Here is a 16,742-nt window from a genome sequence, read left to right on the forward strand (position 1 = left end):
ATCTCTGTCATGTTGTTTCAGTCTAACTGTTGCTGAGAGAGCTATTGAAGCTCTGAAGTGACATACCAAAAATTCATTCTTTACAACCAATACAAAAACATTGCAGTACGAATACATCATAGTTATGATAAAGCACCTGAATAAGCAAAGAAAAGCCCTGTTTCCATCATATTTTCTCTCGAAATCCCTCACTTTCTCATCAACCAATAACCCTCACAATCCCCACAGTAAACTCGCAATAAACTCATCTCTCAAAAACAACCCACCCCATCCTAACAACTGCAGAAATGCCACTGCCATCTCCCCTGCAAAATCCCATCTTTACGCTTATTTCTTTTGCACTCTCATACAGCTTTACCTAACCTGTGGCAGATTCGCAAAGGCATCAGATACATTCTTTACAATGAGGAACTTCAATATTATTCCCGTTTTGTCCCTTTGGAATAAGCTTATTTACCATTTCAATGCCTCTGGCTTGGTCTCTCAGGTATGGATTGTTTATACACACATGATCTCATGTGGGGTTTTGCCAAATGTTTTCACTATCAATGTGTTGGTCCACTCTTTTTGTAAAGTGGGTAACTTGAGTTTTGCTTTGGATTTTCTTCGAAATGTTGAAATTGATGTTGATAATGTAACATATAATACTGTCATTTGGGGGTTTTGTGAGCAAGGATTAGCTAACCAGGGGTTTGGGTTGCTGTCAATAATGGTAAAGAATGGCATTAGTGTTGATTCTTTTAGTTGTAATACATTAGTTAAGGGATTTTGTAGAATTGGGATGGTTAAGTATGGAGAGTGGGTTATGGATAATTTAGTGAATGGTGGGGTTTGTAGAGATGTTATAGGTTTTAACATATTGATTGATGGCTATTGTAAAAGTGGAGATTTGAGTTCTGCCCTCAAATTGATGGAGGGAATGAGGAGGGAGGGTGTTATTCCTGATATTGTTAGTTATAATACTTTAATCAGTGGATTTTGCAAAAGAGGTGATTTTGTTAAGGCTAAGAGTTTGATTGATGAAGTTTTGGGGTCTCAGAAGGAAAGAGATGCTGATACATCTAAAGCTGACAATTTTGAGAATGAAAATGGGAATGTGGAAGTTGAACCAAATTTGATTACTCATACTACACTTATAAGTGCATATTGTAAGCAGCAGGCACTTGAAGAAGCACTTGGTTTGTACGAGGAAATGGTTAAGTATGGGTTCTTGCCTGATGTAGTTACTTACAGTTCCATTATGGGTGGTCTTTGCAAGTGTGGGAGGTTGGCTGAAGCAAAAATGCTTTTTAGGGAGATGGAGAAGATGGGTGTGGATCCAAATCATGTATCTTATACTACTCTTATTGATTCTTTATTCAAAGCAGGGTGTGCCATGGAAGCTTTTGCTCTTCAAAGCCAAATGATGGTCCGTGGTGTTGCCTTTGATGTGGTTGTGTACACCACATTGATGGATGGTCTTTTTAAGGCTGGAAGGCCCAGTGAGGCAGAGGACACTTTCAATTTGATTTTGAAGCATAATTTAGTTTCCAATCATGTCACCTATTCTTCACTGATTGATGGATGCTGCAAATTAGGGGACATGAGTGCTGCAGAATCTATCCTGCAAGAAATGGAGGAGAAACATGTTGTTCCAAATGTTATTACTTATTCCTCTATCATAAATGGTTATGTTAAAAAGGGAATGCTCGATGAAGCAGCAAATGTCATGAGAAAGATGAAGAGTCAAAATATCATGCCAAATGTTTTCATTTTTGCTGCACTAATTGATGGTTATTTCAAAGCAGGTAAACAAGAAGTTGCCTTCGATCTTTATAATGACCTGAAACTGGTAGGAATGGAGGAAAACAATTATATACTTGATATTTTTGTAAACTATTTGAAAAGACATGGAAAAATGAAAGAAGCCAATGGATTGGTCGTAGATATGATGTCCCGGGGCTTGGTACCTGACCGGGTTAACTACACATCTTTGATGGATGGCTTCTTTAAAGTGGGAAAGGAGACAGCTGCTCTGAACATAGCACAAGAAATGACAGAAAAAAATATTCCTTTTGATGTCACTGCATACAATGTCCTAATTAATGGTCTCTTGAGACATGGCAAATGTGAAGTACAATCTGTTTATTCTGGAATGAAAGAGATGGGTTTAACTCCAGACCTTGCCACATACAACATCATGATTAGTGCAAGCTGCAAGCAGGGGAACCTGGAAATTGCTTTTAAACTTTGGGATGAGATGAGGAGGAATGGGATAATGCCAAATTCAGTCACTTGTAATGTTCTGGTTGGAGGACTTGTTGGATTTGGTGAGATTGAAAAAGCTATGGATGTTTTGAATGATATGCTGGTTTGGGGGTTTTCCCCGACCTCAACCACTATTAAGATTCTGCTTGACACATCTTCAAAGAGCAGAAGGGGTGATGTAATTCTCCAAATGCACGAGCGACTTGTTGACATGGGAGTTAGATTGAATCAGGCATATTATAACAGTCTCATATCCATCTTATGCAGGCTAGGGATGACCAGAAAAGCTACTTCAGTATTAGAAGATATGAGAGGAAGAGGAATAATGATGGATACCATCACTTACAATGCCCTCATACGTGGATATTGGGTTAGTAGCCATATAAACAAGGCTTTGGCAACATATACTCAGATGATAAATGAAGGCGTTTCCCCAAATACTGCAACTTATAATATTCTTTTAGGTATTTTTTTGGGTACTGGTTCAACGAAAGAGGTGGATGATTTATTTGGTGAAATGAAGAAAAGAGGCTTGAAGCCTGATGCTTCCACATATGATACTTTGATTTCTGGCCATGCTAAGATTGGAAATAAGAAGGAATCTATACAAATTTACTGCGAAATGATTACCAAAGGCTATGTTCCCAAAACTAGCACTTATAATGTGCTTATCGGTGATTTTGCCAAAGAGGGAAAGATGCACCAGGCTAGAGAGCTTCTGAAGGAGATGCAAGCAAGAGGGAGAAATCCTAACTCTTCAACTTATGACATATTAATCAGTGGCTGGTGTGAACTGTCTAATGAGCCTGAGCTAGACAGAACACTAATACTGTCATACCGAGCTGAGGCAAAAAAATTATTTATGGAGATGAACGAGAAAGGTTTTGTACCTTGTGAAAGTACTCAGACTTGCTTTAGTTCTACCTTTGCTAGACCAGGAAAGAAGGCTGATGCCCAGAGATTATTGCAAGAATTTTACAAGAGCAACGACATTTAATAGATGGGTGGAGAAAAAAAGAAAACAAAAAAAGGAAGTGTGAGAAGCCTTGCTGCCCCTCCAGGACTATGAATATCATAAGTGGTTATATCATAAGGTATACACCCTTACCCAATTTATGTTTATGGTGATCACTGTAGTCTATAATATTTGCTAATTGCTTTGGACAATTATTACTGAACGTTTATCTAGCCTATGATTTTCCTTTGTGGAGTAGGCCAAAAGAAACACAAACGTGGCTTACCTTTCCAATGTTCAAATCTTTACCTTTTTTAATATGACTTATTTTAATAACTAGCAATGTTACAATACTGCTTCTATTTTGTGAATGCTTGGCTGATGATTACAGTTGACCGTAATTCTACGAACCGGCGGCTGCCTTCTCCTTTTGCATTTTTTTGTTATAACTCACATGTATAGTTTTTTAGCATACACTTACTACTTCATGTAGTATTATTTCATTATGCTTCTGGATGGATTCTTTCTTTCCTTTTCAAGTGTGTGTATGGCTGATTTTCTTCAGCTAATTAATTTTTCTACTTTGGTACGATTCTTTGGACTTTCATTGAAAAGACAATCTATCAGGGGGAAAAGAAATAAATAAATAAAAATTTCCAAAATGTCCGCTAGCAGTACCTTTTTTAAGCAGTACCATTGTCACATCCTTTTCTCTTGTTGACAGTAGTCTTTTTAACAATAATTTTGCATATGTGCACCCTTCTTCCCTCTGTGTAAGTCAGGCCTCTCCTGTCTGTGCAGTTGGTAATGAAGTGCTGAAAAACAGAGTTGTTCCACAAGCTAAAAGCAGCACAATTGACTGAGGAGTTTACTTGATTGGTGAGAGCATGTGCTGCTTGCTCTTCACTTTCAATAGTGGACAGAGCTATGGCCTTCACTGACAGCGAAATGACTGCAGTATTTAGAAGGTAGCCCATATAATGTACTTTCTCATAAGTATCTTTCAGCAGTTCTACTTCTGCTGTTGGCACTTGCATTTATTGTTGTTTCTAAATGCAAGAATATAACGTTGTAATTTTACTGGTTCAGGTCACATCAAATAGTTCACACGGCTGATGACGACTGACCTTGAACTGGCCAAAATCTTTTTGAACAGGCTGCGCTAGCTTATCTGTATTCATGGGCGGGCATAGGAATCCCTGCTTAAACACTTATTCTTTTCTTGGTTTTGAATCTTTAATTCTTTCACAGATGTCCAAGAAGTCTGGATTTCACTTGATCAGGCTTCGATCTTCCAGTAAGAGCTGCTGCTTCAACAGGTCATAGATGATTGTCTTTTTACCATTTTGGTTTTTTGCCAAAGTTTCTTAATTAAAAATGCCTGCATGCATCTGGAAAATATTTTCAATTCCACTAATTTGGGATAAGTGTTTATTGCATAGCTCATAGGGATGATAAAATCCTCCATGGGTAGGTTTGGAGTCCCATGAGGCCCAACCCAAATGGGGTGAATTTTGAATAATTTTTGCAGAATGGGGGAAAAATAATCCCAAAATTCTTAATGAGGTGAGATTTGGTTTTGTACTCCCCACCCCACCCCTATCTCAGTCCCCCTTGTATATGAATTTTTTTTAATTTTTGTTCAATAATTTTTGTTTTATCAATTACAATGTTGGTTAATAAAATTTTCTTTTTATTTTTATCTAATATAAATATGTTATAACTAAAAGAAAATCTTATATTATACTTCGCATTCAATCTTAAAATATTGTTATGTTTTCTTTTTATTTTGGAAAGTGCTGCTCTATTCAAATATTTTTTAGTTTTGATATTATTTCAAGATAGTGTTTCAACCTTTTGGAGTTTTTTTAAATAAGTAAATAAGAAATAAGCTGGGGATAAGAAAATTATTCCCTACTACATTTATTAGGGATGAGGTTGAGAATGAAGATAATTTTTAATGGAGTGGGGAATGGGATAGGCCTCTCCACCTCCACCCTACCGCATTGCCATCCCTACTAACTCATATTGAGAAATCAATTCAGTAAATTATTGAGATCATGATCTTTGAGAATGAATGAAATAATTAATTATTGACCTTGCCGTTTCTAAAATCGGTTATTCTCTTCAGGCTTTTCGTTTAAAGTCTGCCCGGAGCCAGTATCTACTCCCCATTCTTAATATTGTTGAGACGTATATAAACACGTTCAAATGGCGTTGCTTGGTGGGATCAAATTATTCCATCTCATTAATGTGCCTTTTCAGAATACAAAGATTTCCAATGGACCACCAGATTTGTTGATCACTCATTCAATGGTCACGTAGCTTAGAAGTTCCGACATATGCTGATTAGAAATATAGTGAGTATCATATATTTTTCCCAACAGTAATACTTTTACTTCGGTGCCCACACTAGTCAAAATCTTTCCTTTTTTCCTTCCTTGACTTGTATTACTTGTGACTTGTGCTACTGCTTTACAATATCTGATACATCCAGGTGAACAAACTGGCAAAGGACACAATGTTTCAAGGATGTTTCGGTTGATTCAATGTATTTTATACTCTTCAGTTTTTAAATTTAATGCAATTGTAGTTCATACATCCCGAAACTTTTACACTTGCTGGCTACTGCATGTTCTCACATCCCAGAAAAATGAAATGCTCTTTGTAAGTATTACATAGCATTATGAAGTAGAAAATAACCCTTCTGAATGAAGCAGTATGCTGAAACAAAAGATTCAAGATTCCAAGCTTTACCTCTCCAAGTTTTAGGTAAAAGTTGCTCTATTAGGCCGCATGTTTGTTAACAAAAAACACTTTTTAACAGTAATACCAAATTAACTTCAATTTTTTCATTGTTTCTGATTGATATGAGCAACACGTGGAACATGTATCTAAACCTACAACAATTAATATAAGCACCAAAAATATTAATACAAAAACTTTTAAGTGAAAGCTGGAAATGGAAAACTTTATTACAAGGTTTAGGCTGTATTACAAAATAACATACATGAATTATTTCTCCGGTAGATGTCTGTATATATTATATAACATTGATGCTCCACAATAAAGCGTCAACCTATAGTGTGTCCTTATATTTATTACTTTGATGATTACATCATAATTATTCTATTTTCTCTGCAATAAAATCAATGGCAATTACCTTACATCAAGTTATCTAACTGAAAAACTCCATGGTTGACGAACTGTGGTAATGATCTCAGTCAGGCACTTGTATCTCAGCACCGAGGCATGAAATTTTTTCGTACTTCAGATCAGACAACCGAACAGAATGCACATCAGTTAAAACTCCATGGAAGCATAAAACCAAGTTCCAAATTATTGTCCATAAACCAACTCTTTCAAAGATCTTAAAGGCGAGTTGAATCCATACGCTATGGTGTCTCTCCACAAAGCTATTCCTGTTATACATGGAAATATATCAGAATCTCCTTCATGTTGAACATCATCAGCCAAGGATAGGATTAACTTTTATTTAATTTTGCAGCTTATCAATCAGCGTATTGTTGCCTAGCAATACAAAGAGAGGGAGAGAGAGAAAGGACCTATCCAGGAAACTAAACCAGCTGTCGCTGCCAAAAAGAATTCCTTGCTGATAACATTGGAACTGGGATCACAGTAAAATGCTTTCACTTAGATTAGTGAACTCCCATTCAGAAAAACAATGGAAACCTAAAATTGTAATTGAAGATTGAAAATTTAAAATTTTCTTACCAGTAAAGGCAAACAAGATTTCCATACCCATAAAATAGAGTTGCCCAAGAGGAACCAGTGAACCTGCAATCATAGTTGAATGTACAGGTTAATGATATTAATACATTTACACTTCGTTCAACTATCAAGTACATCTTAAGAAGGCCAAGAATTGCAAGGTTTAAGTTTCAGGATAGGATAGAGGTTAGGAAGGATCTTGAAACCAACAGTTCAAGTTTAAACAAAAATATTCGAAATTGCATATGCAAACCATACCAATGGCTATCTTATATATGAATCAGATAAAGGAACACTTGGGGAAGAGCATTACCACATGAAATCGCGAATAAAGAGTGCACGTGGGATCAGAAGTCCATTTCCGATCATTGCAAGCAGCATTGAGGATGCTGATAATCCTTTAATGTTATCAGGGTTTAGAAAATTTGTCCACTAAACAGGCAGCAGAAACCTTGGTCAGAGAGGCACATAAAATACTTAAGATTTATGATCTTTCAAGATTTAGAAGCATAGCATACACAAAAATTACCATTTGTGAAACTGGCATCCACATGAACAGAAGTGTAGCAGTCCATCCAGAAATTGCTCGAACAAACTTAACTCCTTGCTTTGAAAGTTTGCCCATTCTTGCCTGCAAATCTTGGCAGTAACAAGTTCAAAAGTCTGCTAAACTGGGCTGCCTATATCTATTTATTAATTTGAAGAAAAAAAGAAACGACACAGAACTGTACCTCAATGATATCATTCTTAGATAAAAATCCATTGTCATATTTCAAGGGCATGCTTAAAATTTACCAGATCCCCTATGATAGCAGTTTTTCTAGAAAGAAACTAGATGGCAAGATCTTTGGATTACTATATAAATATTTAATCAGACATACCATCTAACATACCCTGTCAAGAATATTCACATGCCCAAACATCAAAAATCAACAGAATTTAATATTTAGACATGCTCATCTTAGTTTTAGTCATACTTCCCTATCCATACAGAGTTTCAACACATTAATCTAATAACCTAATCAGGTTGAGTTTCAGCTAGTACAGTATCATCCGGGGATGTTGGTGAAACTCTTGTACTTCGCAAAAAATAAAAACAATTACAAACGTCAATCACAGCAACTACTGCACCAGAAAGCAGCTGCAATTAAAAGTTTCCAAGCTTAATACTTTAGCATCAATGTTTGATCATTAAAATGCCAAAATGCTCTTTTCTACATCACTGCACTACAAGTGCTTTAATGCAATTAGGTGAAATATGAACGTAGCAACTGGCAAGTAACTATTGCTGTATGTTCTTATTTAAGTTTATTGTTAATTGGATATAAGAGTTTGTAATCCAAAGCTGACCATACTCTACCTAAACCATACCCTTTTGTTTGCCATTTGCTAAAAGATCCTGATGCTAGAGTTTTGCAATTGAAACATTTCTCCAGGACCAGAGCTAGAAGAATGAAGCCAGGGTCATGTTGGCCCAGCCAGTTGAAAACTTAGAATAAATGTTTTTTCCTTTTTCTTTTTTCCTGATATGAAATAAAGATATCAAGACAGCATGGGTTGCATTCAAATTTTATTACTTTGTCTAAAGAAATTCAATTTTCTACATATCTCAAGGTTTTTTATGACAATAAAACAAGACAACAATCAGCTTTGCACCTTGTTGTCAGCTTAAAATTAAGCCTATCATGACATGGCATACTCCCTTTTCCTTCAATTTAAGCCAAAAAGACTAGGCTCTACATCAAAGGATTTCTCCAACATATTATCACTAATTCACCATCTAGAAAAATTAATGATCAATGGCTTTATAATTTTTCTTATATTTTTGGTGATACAAATGTGTTACTGTAATCAGGGGCAAAATATTAATCCAAAAAGTGATATAAATCTTACCATAACAACAGCAGCCACACCTACGACAAAAGCTATAGTCCCAGGCAAGATACTATTTGGTATAGTGGGTACAAACGTGGACCATATAACCTGCATTCAAATTCATACACAAAAAAGTAAGAGTGTGAAGACTTGAACAAGATCAACATCTTAATTTCTTAAAATGCCAAGATGAATACATTGAAAACTGGATAATTGTAAATGAATATCTCTCTGCATACGCAAGATGAGAGAGAGAGAGAGATTACTTGGGGAAGAGCCGTCAGTCCGCCAACTGTTATAACATCTTCCCAGAATCGCCAAAGTCCAGCATTAAGCATGTTAAAGTAATTTAGGAAGTTTAAAACAAGACCAGTCGCCACAACTACTGAGATGGCTATGAAGTGAGGCATAGGCATTGCTTCTCCCACAGCAAGCTGTGAAATTACCACATATGTGGAAACAACACCCAAGGTTTGAACAACTATTGCCTCTTTCTCCCTCTTCTTTATAAAATATGACAGGAGTGAGAGATTCCCAAGTAAACCAGTCAGCATTCCCTGTATTCAAAACATCCTCTTCCTCAGATTTGTATCACCAAAACAGAAATTATGAAAATTAGACTGTGTACTTTTACAACATAGAACCCACGGTCATTGAAATATGTGTTATCGTGTTATTATACAATTCTCCATATGCTTTAGCTATTAGCGTTGTAGCAATATATTCAGCAATCTCCCCTCAACTAAGTTCTTAAGATAAAATTTTAAAATTCACTAGGAGTAGGATAAGAACCAAAAACATACAAAAAATGGTAAATCCTACAAAACCTGATATGTTGACTTTTACATTTTTACCCAAGTTTCACAAATAGCCAAAGATATGCCAGTATGAAAAGAAGGGACTACCTGCAACAAGAGGAAAAACTTATAAACAATGCTCTCAAAGATTACAAATTCCTGCTGTTTCCTTACCAGCCAGGGAACTGCCAAAAGGGCAGCCTTATTTCCTGCTAACAGATTGCGGGCATTTAGGATTATCTGAGGTAGTTGCAGTAACATAAAGGGGATATTTGCTGCTCCAGAGAACTTGGCTGTTAACGAATTCCATTCCTCAAAGGCTTTATTGCTCCTAAAATTTGCCGATTCCTTGTGTAACATTCCCGCCAAAAATAAATCATAAGCACTATTAGTCTCATCATATATCAAGGTTATTCTGAAATTTCAATCAATTAGGTTATTTTATCTCCATTTTAAAGAACTCGCCCACTAGAGAACATGAAATGTAAGATCTCTGAAAAACAAACATTGGAATCAATAAATTTCATTCAATCAATCTGGGCTTTACTGAGAGCTTATACAATATCATTCAATAAACTGGCTGGTACTATCACAATACTTAAAACATTCGTCTTCTCTCTCAGTTCATGTTTGATTCCAAAGAAACTGAGATATCATATAATGAGCTAATGCCCCAGTTAATTTCTTCCCATTTTCCTTTATTCATTTAATTTTTCCCAGAAGTCAAACTTGCTAAAAGTTTATCATTCATCATAGAACCCAGAAAGCAAAATTTGATTTTTATCACAAATAAACAAAAAAAATGTTCATTGTTGGTTGTCATTGTACCTGGTGAAAAGGGTGAGGCACATCCGAGTCACCGGCAGAAACGGGACTGAGTCGGCGATGAAGTGTAGCAAGCGTGTAGTGACTTATAAACAGCACATTGTTAAGCTTGCCAGCAGGCTTGTTTACAGACAAGGACTTAAGTGGAAGAGATTGAGACGTGGAAAGGCAATCTGGGTATCGGTAAAAAGGTTCCTTAGAAGGTTTCGCAGCTGAAAAATGAACCACAAAAGCCTTAGCAGCCATTTTATTTGAATTCAAAGCGTTCTAGTTCTAGTCAGTGAATGAGTAAATAGAAAGCACGGAGGTGACAGCACAAGTGGTAACTGTACTTTGGAAGAAAGTGAGGGCTTGAGGATCTATAGGGAGACACGTGGTGGGGAGTTTAGATATTCGCGGCTTAGTACGGCGAGATATCTTGGGTTCCACAAAAGTAAACGAGTACGAGATCTCGGATCTTGTCTCGCGGTGTTTCGGTTTGAGTTATATTTCATAGGATTGTTCAGGATTCAATTCAATCTGCTCAATTCGTCTGATCCGTAAAAATTTAATTTGTATAAATTTGATCTGTAAATTCGTAGATTGTATATAAATTAAAAATTTAAAAATTCGCAGTCGATGGATTGGATATGGAATTTACTTCTATAAATTCATAATTCGTGAATTTATAAAAAAAATTATATATATATATTTAGTTAAAAAATTATTATAAATTTAATTAAAGAATATTATAAATGTGACATTACATAGTTACATAAGCACTATAACATATTTTAGCCATTATTCAATAATAATAAAAAAATAATTAAATAATCAAATATACAAATATAACTTGTAAAAATTATAAAACAAAATAAAAATAAAGTCACACGTACTAGTAAAAATAAAGTAACATAACGTCAAGTCACCAACAATTTACAAACAAAAAACCTTAAGCTTCCCCACAGTCACATGTACTAGCAACACCCAATATTTGTTCGATACACTCTCGACACCGATTTGAAGGATGTCGGCCGCACGATTCCAACGAGAGCAAGTCATTTTCTTCCCCAAGTCCATCGACCCACTTCACAATCACTGGTTCCAGCCAAACAATTGCACTATCACAACCTTCAAGATCGGCACCCGTACTTCTCTTGGTTCCCATCGTTGACGGCTCCGTAATCACCACTTTTTGACAAGTACAACAGCCCTGGTGAATGATCAGACTGTGTTTGGTTTCAGAAACTTCGCCATTTCAATTAATTGTGGCTTTATTTGAACAATTAATTTTGGTGTTATATTCATGTATTATTGTAATTTTATTTGAATAATTAATCTTAGTGTGTTATATTTTGAAACTTTAAACGTATTATTGTAGCTTTATTTGAACAATTAATCTTTATGTGCTATGTTTTGAAACTTTGAATGTATTATTTTAGTTTTATTTAAACAATTAATTTGTTTAAATTTTATTCAATTAAATTTAATTGGTAGTAAAATTCTTTTTCTATTAGTTTTTTCTTATTTCATTAGTTCATGGATTGTGGAGACCTAAAAACTTTTAATTCGGAAACTAATGCGTAAAATGGTGGATTGTATATTGATTAAGTTAAATCCGCATCCGATCTACCGACGTATGGATTGGATATGGATTGAGTCAAATCTGCATCCGATCTGTAGATGTATGGATTGGATTTGGATTGAGTTTAATCAATCCGTGGATTAGATTGAAAAATTATAATCCGTAAAATTATGGATCGGATATGGATTGATGTCCAATCCATAAAATTTGATCCGCGAACACCCCTAATATTTCAGCAAAGATAGCTCATTATAGCACGATAACTACAAAGTTGATACAGTATTTTGATGTCATCATATAGATAGATGCTTTATAATTAACCAATCATTATGATAATATAATCATGATAAATTGGGTCCAGCTATGGTACTAGTACCATACGACAACTGATTTAGCCATTAGATCCAATTATGGTGACAACTGTGGGTTGGATTCAATGGTTGGATCCAGTTGTGGTATGATACTACTGTGGTACCACAATTTTACCCTGATAAATTAAAGTGCTGCTATTTACCCCGAATGCTAGCCTTGAATTTGCACCCCGAATGGTAAAACGCACCGTTTCGTTTCATTTGCTTTTAATTTTCTTTTGAGAAGCACGTGTTTCATTGCTTTGTGTAATTTGATTGCCAGTCAACGTGTTTGATTTGCTTTTTTCATTTATTGCTTTCCAGCTGTGCAACACTTATTTCATTTGCTTTTTCCTTCCATATTCCTTTCGTTTAAGCGGAGTTGAGACTTCATTGCAGCGCTGAAAAGAGTGAAAAACCCTAAGTGCAAAATTTCATTTGGAAACTGCAAAATCAGAATTGGTTTGTGAAAGTGCTGAACCTCTATATTTTCGGGGCTAAGGAAAGGGAAAATGTTAAAACAAATGAAACACGTGCTTCTAAAAAACAAATGAAACCAAATGATGCATTTACCATTCGGGGCGCAAATTCGGGATTAGCATTCGGAGTAAATAGCTTTTTCCGATAAATTATTTATGATATCTAAAATTATTAGAAAAATTTTATGGGCACGCGTGTTGAAAGATTACTCTTCGAGGAAAGGGAAATTACGACTGTCGTTATTGTTCATAACAGGCCCTTTAACAAAACATTAACAACAGGGGTGTATATCGAATATAGTTGAGGATTACTTATCAACTAGGCCGAAGAAAGCTTCTGTCAGTTTCGGACCAACGGCCCATGAAGCTCCTCTTGAGATAGGCCCTTTTAACGGCCCATCAAGCAACGGCGATGATTCCTCGTTTTAACACTCGAGCCAGAAGAGAATCTAGAAGAAACCGTACGGAAAGTGGGAAACAAAGTTCAGTCGCTCCCTCCCCTCGGTTATTATTTACCAACCTGTTTTTCAAAGAAATTCTTTGTTTTGGTTTAATTCAATTGAAAGTAGCTTGCTGGGGCCATAAACCCTAAAATTTTCAGTGATTCAAAGATGGACGAAGACCAGGAGATGGAGAAATTCGGAATGGACAACGACTTCGAAGGCGGCCAGTGGATAAACGGGGAGTTCTATTACAAGAAACGCAGAGCGAAGCCGACGCAAACTAAAGACGACGTCTTGTACGGCGTTTTCGCCGACGATTCCGACGAAGATGACGACGATGGTTACTCCTCCAAAAAGCGAAGAAAAGACCGCGATTTTGGACGAAAGGCCGATTTGACGAAGCCCGTTAATTTTGTTTCAACAGGTAAACATGACTAAATTTCTTGACTTTAATTAGCTTAGGGGATTTTCTGAATTAATAAATGTTTCTTGGGCGTTAGCAGTAGATAGTGCGAATAGGTGAATCATGTAAGTTAATATATTTTTGTTTGTTTGTTTGTTTTTGTAGGTACTGTGATGCCTGAGCAAGAGATTGATAAGAATGTGAAAGAAGAGAATGTTGATATGTTTGAAGATGATGATAGTGGAAATAGGTCTGGTGTAGGTCTTGGTTTTGGATCTGGGAATCCTGCTTCTGCTTCAGGGTTAGGGTTCAGTGCGAGTAATTCGAAGAAAAGTGATAATGGGGTGAAAGTGAGTGATGAGGCATGTGATGGTGATGATAGCTTCTTACAGACTCCATTTGGCAGGAGGATAAAGGAAGAGGCGCAGAGGAAGGAGAAGGAGAGGGAGAGGGAGAAGGAGAGGGAGAAGTTGAGATCAGAGAAAAGAACTCAAGGAGGAAAAGGTGGAGATATTGGTGTCGGCAACGTTGTGATGAAAATGATGGAGAAAATGGGGTGGTATAAAGGACGTGGATTGGGGAAGGATGAGCAAGGGATTACGGCACCGATTGAAGCAAGGTTGAGACCGAAGAATATGGGAATGGGATACAACGATTTTAAGGAGACTGAAGCAGCAAAGTTGCCAGGTTTGGAGAAATTGGAAGACAAGAAGACTGCAGGGCAGCAGCAACTGAAAGGGAGAAATAAGGAGAGGCTTTGGTCAAAGCTGAAGGTGAAGAAGAAGGAAGAGTATATTACAGCAGAGGAGTTGTTGGAAAATAAAAGAGAACAGGTTGTTCAGAAAGTGATTGATATGCGAGGGCCACAGGTTAGGGTTTTGACAAACTTGGAGAATTTGGATGCTGAAGAAAAGGCAAGGGAGAATGATGTTCCAATGCCTGAGCTGCAGCATAATGTGAGGTTGATTGTGGATCTGGCTGAGGTTGATATCCAGAAGATTGATAAAGATTTGAATAACGCGAGGGAGACAGCGTTGAGCTTGCAAAAGGAGAAGGAGAATTTGGAAAAGACAGCCGCGGAACAGAAACAGCAGTTGGATAATATGGAGACAATTGTTAATGTCCTGGGCCAAATTGAGAAAGAGCATACATTAGGAACATTAACGTTGGTCTCGCTCGCAAATTATTTCAGCGACTTACATAAGAGATTTGCTAATGATTATAAGCTTTGTAACTTGGCCTCTATTGCTTGCTCATTTGCCTTGCCCTTGTTTATAAGGATGTTCCAAGGTTGGGATCCTCTCCAAAATCCATCTCATAAAATGGAGGTGGTATTGATGTGGAAGAATGTGCTACAAACCGATGATAGTCAAGATATATGGGATTTATCAACGCCATATTCTCAGTTGATATCAGAAGTTGTTTTACCTGCTGTGAGAATAGCTGGCATCAATACCTGGGATCCCAGAGACCCTGAGCAGATGCTTAGATTTTTGGAGTCTTGGGAAAAGTTGCTGCCATCTTCAGTTCTTCATACCATATTGGATACAGTAGTTTTGCCAAAATTGACAAGTGCTGTGGATTCATGGGACCCACGTCGTGAAACTGTTCCAATCCATGTTTGGGTTCATCCATGGCTGCCATTGTTGGGACATAAATTGGAGGGTTTGTATCAGATGATACGCATGAAGTTGAGTAATGTTCTTGATGCTTGGCATCCAAGTGATGCATCTGCTTACACCATTTTGTCACCTTGGAAGACTGTGTTCGATTCAGCAAGTTGGGAACAGCTTATGCGTCGATATATAGTTCCAAAGTTGCAGATTGCCCTTCAAGAATTCCAAATAAATCCTCTAGAACAGAAGCTTGATCAGTTCAATTGGGTTATGCCGTGGGCTTCTGCTGTTCCAACTCATCTTATGGTTGATTTGATGGAGAGATTCTTCTTCACCAAGTGGCTGCACGTTTTGTATCATTGGTTAAACACAGCTCCAGACTTTGAAGAAATTCATAGATGGTATTTGGGTTGGAAAGGACTTATTCCAGAGGAACTTTTAGCAAATCAAAATATTCGGGCTCAGCTTAATGTTGGTCTTGACATGATGTCCCAAGCTGCCGAAGGTGGGATTGTGGTCCAACCTGGTACGGTAGAGAACATTAGTTATCTTAAGGCACGGGAGCAGAGACAGTTTGAGGCGCAGCAGAAAGCAGCAGCACAAGCTCAACAAGCAGCTGCTGCAGCAGCAGGCCTAGGTAGTGCAACCCAGATGAATGGTATGGATGGGCGTCAAATGACTTTGAAAGAAGTCATTGAGGCTTATGCCCAGCAACATGAGTTGCTATTTAAGCCTAAACCTGGCAGGATGCATAATGGTCAGCAAATTTATGGCTTTGGTAACATAAGTATATATGTGGACTCCCTAAATCAGATGTTGTATGCCCAAAAGCCAGAAGGATGGACTCCTGTAACACTTGACACATTGCTGAAGATGCATCATAATTCATTAACAAGGAGACGTTGAGTTTATATTATGATCGGAAGAGCTGTTGCCGTTCACACTTCACGGTAACATGTAGCTGAAACAAATAAAGTTTCAGGCAATGATTGCTGTATGCAATTCGCAGAGAGTGCATCAAGAACTGGGAGGTTATTGTCTCTTGGGTATTTCATCTCATCCACAGCGGCCTGGTTTTGGTCGAAGAAAAGGACTTGCCAACACAGTTTTCCTTGGTATTGACTTTGTATACTCGCAAGATTTTTGCTTTTAGGTTTTTTTCTTGTTAGCTCATCTTGTAAATACATTATGCTAATGGCATGTTTTTTGTTGATTTTTGTAACTTGAGCTGGCTTTCGACTTATTGCTCTCTTGTCAAATTTTACTTCTACATAGTGAATTATTTATGTTTCATATTCATTGCCCTTCCATTTCAATGTTTTCTGTATCGCTCTGTCAAACTTCTCTCCAATTTTTAAGGAGTACGGTTTAGCAATCCTGCTCTACTTGCAGCGCCTCTTTAACTTGTAAGTTTCTTAACCAAAAATATGCTTGAATTAGGAAGAGAAAGAAAAAG

General features: G+C 36.9%; 3 protein-coding genes across 6 annotated transcripts; 2 read left to right on the plus strand and 1 right to left on the minus strand.

Annotated features, from left to right (window-relative positions):
- On the plus strand, positions 1 to 5,954 carry LOC18044586 (pentatricopeptide repeat-containing protein At5g14770, mitochondrial). Of its 3 annotated transcripts, XM_024186603.1 has the most exons (5): positions 1 to 3,341; positions 4,004 to 4,170; positions 4,292 to 4,521; positions 5,334 to 5,562; positions 5,700 to 5,954. In XM_024186603.1, the coding sequence occupies exon 1, from the start codon at positions 125 to 127 to the stop codon at positions 3,242 to 3,244; it is 3,120 nt and encodes a 1,039-aa protein (XP_024042371.1). In that variant the 5' UTR covers positions 1 to 124; the 3' UTR covers positions 3,245 to 3,341; positions 4,004 to 4,170; positions 4,292 to 4,521; positions 5,334 to 5,562; positions 5,700 to 5,954. The 3 variants fall into 3 exon arrangements, with proteins under 3 accessions (XP_024042371.1, XP_024042370.1, XP_006437400.1); XM_024186602.1 differs by having other exon boundaries at positions 3,985 to 4,170; positions 5,334 to 5,954; XM_006437337.2 differs by having other exon boundaries at positions 5,334 to 5,954.
- Positions 5,955 to 6,163: 209 nt separating this feature from the next.
- Positions 6,164 to 10,873, minus strand: LOC18044587 (maltose excess protein 1, chloroplastic). Of its 2 annotated transcripts, none has more exons than XM_006437338.2 (9): positions 10,435 to 10,873; positions 9,781 to 9,954; positions 9,076 to 9,366; positions 8,828 to 8,917; positions 7,464 to 7,565; positions 7,248 to 7,366; positions 6,938 to 7,000; positions 6,769 to 6,830; positions 6,164 to 6,624 (listed from the first exon to the last, which is right to left on the minus strand). In XM_006437338.2, exons 1-9 carry the CDS (start codon positions 10,675 to 10,677, stop codon positions 6,542 to 6,544), a joined length of 1,227 nt encoding a protein of 408 aa, XP_006437401.1. In that variant the 5' UTR covers positions 10,678 to 10,873; the 3' UTR covers positions 6,164 to 6,541. The 2 variants fall into 2 exon arrangements, with proteins under 2 accessions (XP_006437401.1, XP_024042611.1); XM_024186843.1 differs by having other exon boundaries at positions 9,715 to 9,954.
- A 2,399-nt stretch (positions 10,874 to 13,272) lies between these two features.
- LOC18044588 (septin and tuftelin-interacting protein 1 homolog 1) lies at positions 13,273 to 16,579 on the plus strand. The gene is made up of 2 exons (XM_006437339.2): positions 13,273 to 13,691; positions 13,836 to 16,579. The coding sequence occupies exons 1-2, from the start codon at positions 13,436 to 13,438 to the stop codon at positions 16,190 to 16,192; spliced, it is 2,613 nt and encodes an 870-aa protein (XP_006437402.1). The 5' UTR covers positions 13,273 to 13,435; the 3' UTR covers positions 16,193 to 16,579.
- Positions 16,580 to 16,742: the final 163 nt, after the last annotated feature.

Source organism: Citrus clementina, unplaced genomic scaffold, assembly GCF_000493195.1.
Source record: "Citrus clementina cultivar Clemenules unplaced genomic scaffold, Citrus_clementina_v1.0 scaffold_4, whole genome shotgun sequence".
Lineage (NCBI taxonomy): Eukaryota > Viridiplantae > Streptophyta > Magnoliopsida > Sapindales > Rutaceae > Citrus > Citrus x clementina.